The sequence below is a fragment of the Myripristis murdjan genome, chromosome 18, assembly GCF_902150065.1.
Source record: "Myripristis murdjan chromosome 18, fMyrMur1.1, whole genome shotgun sequence".
Taxonomy (NCBI): domain Eukaryota; kingdom Metazoa; phylum Chordata; class Actinopteri; order Holocentriformes; family Holocentridae; genus Myripristis; species Myripristis murdjan.
This window is the reverse complement of record NC_043997.1, coordinates 2733412-2744032: the sequence shown is the minus strand read 5'-3', so window position 1 is coordinate 2744032 and position 10621 is coordinate 2733412. Positions and strand designations below refer to the sequence as shown.

Below are 10621 nucleotides of genomic sequence, written 5' to 3'. Positions count from 1 at the left end.
TTTTTGTGACGTTTCTCTCTTTTTTAAATTCTTTTTCTTTTTCTTTTTTACATTTCCGGGTCGTTTTCCTTCCAGAATAAAAAGCAGCACTCACACAGCACTCAAACAGCACTCCTCCCGGTGGGGCATGCCTGGAACACCTCCCCAGGGAGGCGTCCAGGGGGCATCCGAAACAGATGCCTGAGCCACCTCAACTGGTTCCTCTTGATGCGGAGGAGCAGCGGCTCTACTCCGAGCTCCTCCCGAGTGACCGAGCTCCTCACCCTATCTCTAAGGGAGCGCCCGGCCACCCTGCGAAGGAAACTCATTTCAGCCGCTTGTATCCGCGATCGTGTCCTTTCGGTCTTTACCCAAAGCTCATGACCATAGGTGAGGGTAGGAACGTAGATTGACTGGTAAATCGAGAGCTTCGCCTTTCGGCTCAGCTCCTTCTTCACCACGACGGATCCTTCCCGCACTCGACAAAACCTAATGTCAGTGAGAAAGAACTGGTGGGTTGAGTGTTGATGGAGAACAGACGCTGAGACGCACAGTTCGCTGTCCTCCGATGGAAAATTATTTTCATCTTTTGCACGCATGAAAAACACCACATGAATACATTCCTACAGCACAAGAAGGCGATGCTTCAGCTGCTCAGTAATAACACGGGAGGACCGACATGCTCTCAGTGGGGTTAGTATGAGGAGTCATTTATTTGACAGAGTAACTCACCCTGGACTGCATCTGGACTCTGAAGAGACATCGCCGTGACTTGGGCCGATTCACAAGAAAACAACTCACTGATTTAGACGAGGTGCTGACGATTTTTTTAACTTCATTTTTTATAATCTTAGAGTTTAACCTGCTGGTATTTATTTGGGGAAAAAATCTAAATTCAATAACAATGGGAAAAACACAAAAGGCAAACAAACAAAAAGCCAAAATGACAAATATCTTTCAAGATATTTATGAAATCGATTGGAAGGAGAAAATATATATAATAAAAATGTCAGACTGTAACAGAGAGCTAACACAAAAACATTTCTAGAAAAATTATTTTCTCGGGAAAATTGTGTTGAAATAAAATAAAATCTAACCAGTGTGATGCAGCCTTTGGTGACACCTATTGGCCATTCATTGTTACTACATGTAACTTTAAGTGCTAGATTGCTGGAGTCTGAAATAAACATCTGAAGGCTTTTTACAGAAAGTTTACAGTCACACAAACGGTTTTCAAAAGCTTTTATTTTTACAACTCAAACAACAACAACAAAAATAAACAACAGCCTTTTTTGTCATTTCCCCTGTCAAGCATTATTATTTGCACGAAAAAGGTAATATAACAAATAATTGGCACTGTGGTTAATGGAAAGTCATTGAAACTTTACAATCTAATAATAAAATATATTATTTCTAGGGAAGCCTTCAGAGGCCACATAGTCCATTATTTTTAATTTTTAAAATTTTTTTATTTTTTATCTCGAGATAAATTAGCCCTAACTGTGTGTTTTCTAACCCTTTAAAGTTAGAAAACACATTTTTCCCACATGGCACACCGACTCTTCACTCTACTTTGTGTCCAGGTTGTGTCGCAACAAGCAGGAGAAATGATCAGTAAAGCTGCCTTCAAACTGACAACAAATAAATAAATAAATAAAAGTCAAGTTCAAATGTTAAAATGTTAAAATGCTTTTTGTAATTAATGATCACAACATTCAAACTGCAGCAGTGTGAGTACCGCAAGCTTTGTAACAGCTTTTTGAAATGCTACATGGAACATATGGATACAAACTGTACACTTTGAAAACATAGTGCAGTCACATAAGAAAAAGAGGTCTGCCCTGTTTGTAACATTAGCTAACATTAGCGACACAGAGCTACAGCAGCAAGCTACAAACAACACAGCTCTGGCTCGACACAGGAGCTGAACCTTGTTCTGTTGATCGAACCATCCAGAAGCTAGAAGACCAACAAACATACAGTACCACAACATGTACCCAGAAATAAAGTGCCAACATCCCACCAGACATGCCTGATTAATATGGGTCGGATCATTAACTGTCAACACGCTGATGACATTGTTTGGTTATTAGATTCCATTTATATTCAAGTTAGATAGGGAACAAGGTGCATAAGTTTCTGTTTCTAAGGCCTCAATCTCTGAATAAATATTAAATTTCAAGGCACAAGTCTTCCTTGATTGGCTGCAGAGGTAGAGGGTGGATAAGCCAGTGCGATACCAAAAATACAGGCCAGTATCTTTTCTATTTATTTCTATTTAGTTCAGTATCTGTTAAGCTTTTTCTTGTTTTCTTGCTTCAGTTCGGATATGCGCAAACATGAACTATTTTTTGTTTAGTATTTTAGATAAAACTAAGCTAGGCTTCCTGTACCACAACACAACAAACTCCTCCCAGCCGGTCCAACTCTCACTTTTCCACTGTCGTCTTCCTCACGTGAGATTTCAGAGTGAGCCTTCTGTTAAGGTGGTGCTCACGTCTGTACCTGCAGGGAACTTTTCCATGACGTTGTCAGACTCTTCTCAAAACAATCTGAACCTGTCAGTGGCAGAAACAGGAGCTTTTACTGGACATGATTTCACAGACGAACCCTGTGTGATTTCATTGCAGCCGATTTTTCAGTTGCTGGGTGAAGCCATTTTGCTTGACACTGGACAAATTAAAAAAATGTTTGTTCTTATCAGTCACTTGGACCCCAAAATAGGATCCAGGATCCAGTCATCTGTGGAGTGCCTGTTCCCTCATGGAGCAGCAGGACTGAAGGAACTATTTCTTTTCATGTCACAGAGTCAGGCTAGAGCTCAACACCGGCAGATTCCTCTGGATCTGGATCTACTAAAGTAATAACAGCAATAACAAGCATGGCACACTGGCATGTAAGGAGACACAAAGATAACATTACAATTTGTCATAAAGAAATCATAAAGAAAGAAAAAGTAAATATACCTTGTTCTCCTGAGTGACGCAGTCTGAAAGCGAATACCACTGCCACAAGAAGAGCTACAAGAACTACAAGAGAACCGATCACAGCTCCAATCACAACTCCGATGTTGACGGCCGCTCCATCTTCTCCCTCCTTTGGCTCTGCTGGCAGGTGTTTTGCAGCTGTGAGGAGAAAACATACCAGAGTTTGTGCAGAACATTCAGTTTGTCCACTCAACAAGAACATTTACATCGGTTCTAGAGAAAATGGGAATTTTAAAATGTATTCATTTTTCCTACAAATTTAACAGAAGGGGTCCTATCTGACACCCGACTCAAAGCAGCACCAAGCGTGACTCCAGTGTCTTCTCTAGTTTCCAAGCAGGTCAGTTGTCATTTCCCCGTCCAGCGCCCCCTTGTGGAAACAGCAAAGTGTTTCGTGTCCTTCTGAGCTCCATGGGCGTGTTGCTCTTAAAATGAGCTGAGCTCAGCTGCAGTGTTGCTGCGTTGCTGAAAGTGACTGAGCAACAAACAGCAGCTCTGAAGTGCTGCAGTTTTCTCTGCTATTTGAAGCTCATTATCAAGACAGTAATGGTGGCCTACATAGGGGGCGCCAACGCTCATCCAATCTGCTATGCCAAGCGCTGGATGGAGTGATGCAAAGCACGTCGCCGCTGGACTCTGGAGCAGTGGAAACGTGTTCTGCGGAGCGACCAATCAGGCTTCTCTATGTGGCGGTCTGATGGACGAGTCTGGATTTGGGGAACGCCAGGAGAACGTTCCCTGCCTGACCGCATTGTGTTGACTGGTATTAGTGCTTTCAGGGTGTGTCCAAGTCCACTTTTACTATTTTAACGGTGGAAAAAAGGCTGGTTGCTCCAGACGCCTGGTTCAAAACACAGACGTCTGTGGCACTTCCATGTCTGATCCCCCTCATGCCGTCAGTTAACCAGGTTTAACATCCCTGCTTTCAACCAAAGACGCTGCTCAAGTGAAAATAGTGAGGAAAGTTCTACTGGATTCTTCTGAGTCAACTTACCAGTGACATTGAGGAAGCACTCATTGAAACCTCCATTACCATCACCTTCAGTGAACACTTCACACCGGTAAATGCCGGAGTCGTTGATACTGAGTCTGGACAGGTGGAGTCTGACGAGTCCTTTTCTCAGGTCCTCCCTGTCCCATCGAGCTCGTCCTGCAAACTGCTCATCTTGAGACTTTGGGTGTTCAACGCCGCCTTGTAGATGATATAAAATCTTAGATGTCCTGTGATCGGACAACCAAAAAGCACAATAGACATCCAGTTTGCTGAGGGGTATGATGGGTGAGAAGGTCCACTCCATCATGATGTTACTGTTCTCCACGGCCTGGTAGAAAGTCTGGCTCACACTCACAGTAAATTTTCCTGTTAGGGAGAGACAAAAGAAGCAAAGTTATTATAGGTTTGTATTTTTCATTAGTTTTTATTTATTTATATTTTGTGTTTATTTTTTGTTTTCTATTCAGTTTCGTTTCAGTTTCAGTTTGGGTTTGCATGGGACGTCTGCTGACAGGAGCAGAAAGGCCTCAGCTACTGGGAACAATATTACTTTAATTTTTTAAAATTTATTAGCCACAGATGTAAGAGACAGAAAGACAGGATGTGAGGATGTGTTTGATTACATTAAGAAGTCTGAAATTTCTGATTGTTAGCACCCGATTATTTCGTTGAAAGCCCAATTTGGTTGAAAGCCCAATTTTTAGCCCAGAATTTCCCTGGTTGGGATCAATAAAGTATATCTATCTATCTATCTATCTAGAACAAACCGGAGAAAATCTTCAATTTTCAGATGAAATATTTGTTTGGTCACAGGTAAAGACCTAACTAACAAGATAGAGAAGGTACATCTGGCTCCTGTTTTATCTGTTCCCTGTTATGCGGCGCCAGCTCTAAGAGGTCAAGCTGTCCTGAACTATATGATACATTGGATAATACAAAGGACATTGAGTTCTAAGATACACTGGATAATGCAAGAGACATTGAACTACAAGGCCAATTATAACAATTCCCCCTTTTGATATAATTTTATTATGTCAACAAAAACAAGGTGAGAATGTTTATTCTGTATTGTGCTACCTCTGTTGGTGGAAAATCAGCTGAATAGCCCCCCCCTAACTGCCAGTGACCTCCAGCCTAAAGAAGCAACACAATCAGACAGGAGATTTTTGATCCCCCTTTTGATATAATTTTATTTTATCAATAACAAAAATCACATAATCAAAGTCCTAAGCAGAAGCATGTCTTCTTTGTGGTGAGCAACCTATATGTCAGAGGATATGTGTAAGCTGGATGTGTAAGTGTTATTAGCAACTATCGGCAGCGATTCTTCTTGCACAGATTATGGAAAACAGTAAACATTTCTATGAAAGCCTATAAGTAGCACGCCTCTACGTGTATGCGAGTATATATATATATATATGGTTATGTATTAACATTAGCGTATATCATGTGTTTACATGGGGTTCAGGGATACAAATAACAGTCTTCTGGGTCTTCATCGTCCTTGTCCACTTCTGTCTCGTCCTCCCCGGGCTCAGGGAGGGAGACCAGAGGAATTATCTCTCCAGGGTCTTGAATTAATTGATAAGGAGGTGGTGCAGGGAATTTATCATTCATTTGCCGTAATAATACATTTCAGACAGAGATGTCTGATGCATGGTATGAAGCAGCATCCACACAGTGTGACTACTGTTACTGCAACTTCAATGAGATGAATACAGAAACTATCAAAATTTTCCATTTTTTGAAGGCACGATCAAGCCAGTCAGCTAAAGGATTTGTTCTCCCTGGATGCTCTGCCAGACCAGCGATAGCATTCCTTGTCATATTATTCAACCTTTGCACATTAAAAATGGATGTCATTTAATCTGTTGATATTCTTTTTTATTGTGACCCACGTAGAAAATGGATCAGCACAGACAAGAAGGTATCTCTTGCCTTCAGTTTTGGGTTGAGCTCCCACATCAGTAAAGTCAGTCACTATTTCATTACAGGAAGCATCTGGCACAGGAAAACTCCCCAGCCCTTTCAGCTCTGTGCGCTTTCTGACATGAGTACATAAGTACTTCTGTTGTGTGTGAATTATATTTTATTCTGTTTTAACTGAGACTTCGGTGGCTTTTAAACTGCTTTTCATTGTTTTGTTTTGTTTTTTTCACTTACTATTCTTGTTTTTAGTTGTTTCTCCTTTTATTCTTCTGATGAAACACTGGAAATGGAAACACCCATAATTTGTTAGGATTTTGGCATAATGACAATAAAGATTTCTGATTTCTGTTTTCTGCCGCATTGTTGCCTCATGCCACTTTGCCATCTCCTTTTTGGTGTCCTCTGCACTTGACTATAGCAACCTGATCTGGTTCAAGCAGGGCATAATAGAAATTAAGTGGCTCGTTTAAGTGTTTAACAGGAGTGCCAGCTGAGGTCACAAAACCTTTCCTTCTCCAGTGACACATGTCCACCTGTACCACTTGAACTGCATGAAGGCCCAGTCAGTGTAAATAGTGGTAGTTTTCCCTTCCTAATTCACATGTGTAATCATATTGTGGAGTGCAGATGTCTTGTGGGTGTGAGTTTTGCTGTATCTGTTGTGGGATTAACAATGTTTGGCCCAGTGTCTGTAGCCTTCACATGGGAAACACTTATCATCTCTGCTTGGCCCTGAGTTGGACCTGTTTTTGTTTGGTCTGAGCTTCCAACATCGCCCTTGCCTCAGTGTAGGGAGGGGGTGAGGCTGTGGGTGTTTTTGATAAGAATGTTTTGCCTCTAAGCTCGGTACGGTATGTCCGTTATCTGGCACCTGATGTTTTGGTTGTGCAGAGGTCAAGGTCTGAATAGAGAATTTAACTTCTCCCATAAAACACTGAAAATTAGTCAGAAATGTGTGTCTTAAAAAAAAAACAAAAAAAAACATTGCTAACACTAATAAATAATTTTGAGTAATATAGTAATATTCAATGAACACACAATGTAAGTGATGCTAATTATGAATGTAAAAGAGTGTGTTTTTAAGTGTTACAAAATAACAAAATAACCAATAATGAAATGGGATTTTCGGGCTGATGAATGCCAATTTTAATGAGTAGGTTTATGCTTTGTTGCTTTATTTATTTATTTTATGCTATTTATTATTAATTTATTTATTTTGTTTGAATACTTATTCTCGCAGATTTGCACATGTATAAGGTATCACTGCTGGGAAGCCATTACTTCAACTGACTTCAACTGACTTTTTTTATTCACTTCTGTTAAACAATCTCTAGCTTGGGTCAGGACATATTTATCATTTACAGTGGTGTGAAAAAGTGTTTGCCCCCTCCCTGATATCTTATTTTTTTGCATGTTTGTCACACTTAAATGTTTCAGATCATCAAACAAATTTAAATATAAGACAAAGATAACACAAGTAAACACAAAATGCAGTTTTTAAATGAAGGTTTTTATTATTAAGGCGAAAAAAAAATCCAAACCTACATAGCCCTGTGTGAAAACGTGTTTGCCCCCTAAACCTAATAAGTGGTTGGGCCACCGTTAGCAGCAACAACTGCAACCAGGTGTTTGCGATAACTTGTAATGAGTCTCTTACAGTGCTGTGGAGGAATTTTGGCCCACTCATATTTGCAGAATTGTTGTAATTCAGCTACATTGTAGGGTTTTCAAGCATGAACCGCCTTTTGAAGGTCATGCCACAGCATCTCAATAGGATTCAGGTCAGGACTTTGACTAGGCCACTCCAAAGTCTTCATTTTATTTTTCTTCAGCCATTCAGAGGTGGACTTGCTGGTGTCTTTTGGATCATTGTCCTGCTGCGTAACCCAAGTGCACCTGAGTTTGAGGTTATGAACTGATGGCCGGACATTGTCCTTCAGGATTTTCTGGTAGAGAGCAGAATTCATGGTTCCATCAATTATGGCAAGTCGTCCAGGTCCTGAAGCAGCAAAGCAGCCCCAGACCATCACACTACCACCACCATGTTTGACTGTTGGTATGGTGTTATTTTCATGAAATGCTGTGTTAGTTTTATGCCAGATGTAACGGGATGCACACCTTCCAAAAAGTTCAACCTTTGTCTCGTCAGTCTACAGAATATTTTCCCAAAAGTCTTGGGGATCAACAAGATGTTTTTGGCAAATGTGAGATGAGCCTTTGTGTTCTTTTTGGTCAGCAGTGGTTTTCGCCTTGGAACTCTCCCATGGATGCCGTTTTTGCCCAGTCTCATTCTTATTGTTGAATCATGGACACTGACCTTCACTGAGGCAAATGAGGCCTGCAGTTCTTTGGATGTTGTTCTGGCTTCTTTTGTGACCTCTTGGCTGAGTCGTAGCTGCACTCTTGGAGTATTTATGGTCGGCCGGCCACTCCTGGGAAGGTTCACCACTGTTCCAAGTTTTCTCCATTTGTGGATAATGGCTCTCACTGTGGTTCGCTTGAGTCCCAAAGCTTTAGAAATGGCTTTGTAACCTTTTCCAGACTGATAGATCTCAATAACTTTCATTCCCATTTGTTCCTGTATTTCTTTGGATCTCAGCATGATGTTTAGCTTTTGGGGATCTTTTGGTCTACTTCACTTTGTCAGAGAGGTCCTATTTAAGTGATTTCTTGACTGAGAACAGGTATGGCAGTAATCAGGCCCGGGTGTGGCTAGAGAAACTGAACTCAGCTGTGATAAACCACAGTGAAGTTATGTTTTAACAAGGGGGGCAAACACTTTTTCACACAGGGCCATGTAGGTTTGGATTTTTTTTTCGCCTTAATAATAAAAACCTTCATTTAAAAACTGCATTTTGTGTTTACTTGTGTTATCTTTGTCTTATATTTAAATTTGTTTGATGATCTGAAACATTTATGTGTGACAAACCTGCAAAAAAATAAGAAAACAGGGAGGGGGCAAACACTTTTTCACACCACTGTAGCTTTCTTTTCCCCTGTCCATGTAACTATATGATACATTGGATAATAAAAGAGACATTGAGCTATAGGGCCAATTATAACATGATACTACAGATTTAAACTCAGTGTCTCTCCCTCAGCTCCAGCTGTCCAGTCTGACCAGTTCAGCTCAGCAGCTCTGCCATGAATTCCACCTTTTAACAGAGTTTATAATGTTCAATTTGTGTTGACATTGTGCAGAATGTGTCACTTTAATTCTGTGTTTGTTACTGAGGTTGTAGTTTGCAGAGGTCTGCTACTGGACTGCATTATACTGAGAGGGGTTTCTGATTTTTTGTCCTCCCTATTTATATACAATGAGGGGGGACAGAGTGGAAACAGCTGTCAGTAAAGTGCAGCACCAAGTATGAGCTCAATGCCAAACATAGAAGTGAATGAACACCTCTGTTACCATGACAACAAGACAAGCTGAGCATTATAGGCAGCAGGAGAGGAAACTTTATGGCACAACAAATGGATTAGATTAGATTAGATTAGATTATACAGGTGGAGCTGATAAAGTGACACTGAGTGTGTATTTCAGTGTGATGAACAGAAGGTGTGAACTCACCACAGACAGAGGAGGTCAGGACCAGCAGCAGCAGCAGGATGCTGGAGATCATCTTCTCCCTGTGGAAGCAGAGGACATGAAGACGTCTGAGGGACAGTGAAGGCATCACAGGCAGCACAGCCTCGCAGAGCCTCTGCCATTAAAAACCTCCAGCCGTGACTCTGCAAAAGCTCGCCTGGAAAAAAACCTGTTTTCTTGTCATTTGAGCCAGCTGCAGTTACACACACACACACACACACACACACACACACACACACACACACACACAAACCGGAGAACAGGAGGGAGGGAGACAAGAGAGAAAGAGAGCGAGGGGCCACAAAGAGAGACAACACGAACGCACTGGAAAGTAGTTAAGTTAGCTTTCTTTTCCCCTGTCCATGTAACTATATGATACATTGGATAATACAGGAGACACTGAGCTATAAGGCCAATTATAACATGATACTACAGATACTACATACAGCAGCTCCATAAATTCTACCTTTTAGAAAAGTTTATAATGTCCAGACATTGTGCAGAATGTGTCACTTTAATTCTGTGTTTATTACTGAGGTTGTAGTTTGCAGAGGTCTTGTACTGGAACAACTGTATATTAATAGATGTTTCTGATTTTTTGTCCTCCCTATTTATATACAATGAGGGAGGACAGAATAGTGGAAACAGCTGTCAGTAAAGTGCAGCACTAACTATGAGCTCAATGGCAAACATAGAAGTGAATGAACACCTCTGTTACCGTGACAACAAGACAAGCTGAGCATTATAGGCAGCAGGAGAGGAAACATCATGGCACAACAGCTGGACTGGATTAGATTAGATTATACAGGTGGAGCTGATGAAGTGACACTGAGTGTGTATTTCAGTGTTATGAACAGAAGGTGTGAGCTCACCACAGACAGAGGAGGTCAGGACCAGCAGCAGCAGGATGCTGGAGATCATCTTCTCCCTGTGGAAGCAGAGGACATGAAGACGTCTGAGGGACAGTGAAGGCAGACTGTCAGAGTGTGGAGAACCAAACCACAGCCACTGAGCAGCAGAGACACAACAAAAGGGTTTCAGACGTGAGAACTCACACCGTCCTTCTGCAGATCTTTTTAAAAACATCTGAATGTCTTCTGGGTGATGTGATGACATCACTTGCGCTTCACTTTGTTATTTAGT

General features: G+C 41.2%; 1 protein-coding gene across 1 annotated transcript in view; it reads right to left on the bottom strand.

Moving 5' to 3' along the window:
• Positions 1 to 1262: 1262 nt before the first annotated feature.
• The window catches only part of LOC115376730 (butyrophilin subfamily 2 member A2-like), a 114884-nt gene continuing 105525 nt past the window's right edge, over positions 1263 to 10621 (bottom strand). Inside the window, exons 2-6 of the mRNA XM_030076505.1 lie at positions 10351 to 10406; positions 9461 to 9519; positions 3961 to 4326; positions 2946 to 3104; positions 1263 to 2834 (exon numbers count right to left, since the gene is read on the bottom strand). Of these exons, the coding sequence (XP_029932365.1) occupies positions 2794 to 2834; positions 2946 to 3104; positions 3961 to 4326; positions 9461 to 9512 (618 nt within the window). The 5' untranslated portion in view covers positions 9513 to 9519; positions 10351 to 10406 and the 3' untranslated portion in view covers positions 1263 to 2793. The remainder of the gene's footprint in view (positions 2835 to 2945; positions 3105 to 3960; positions 4327 to 9460; positions 9520 to 10350; positions 10407 to 10621) is intronic.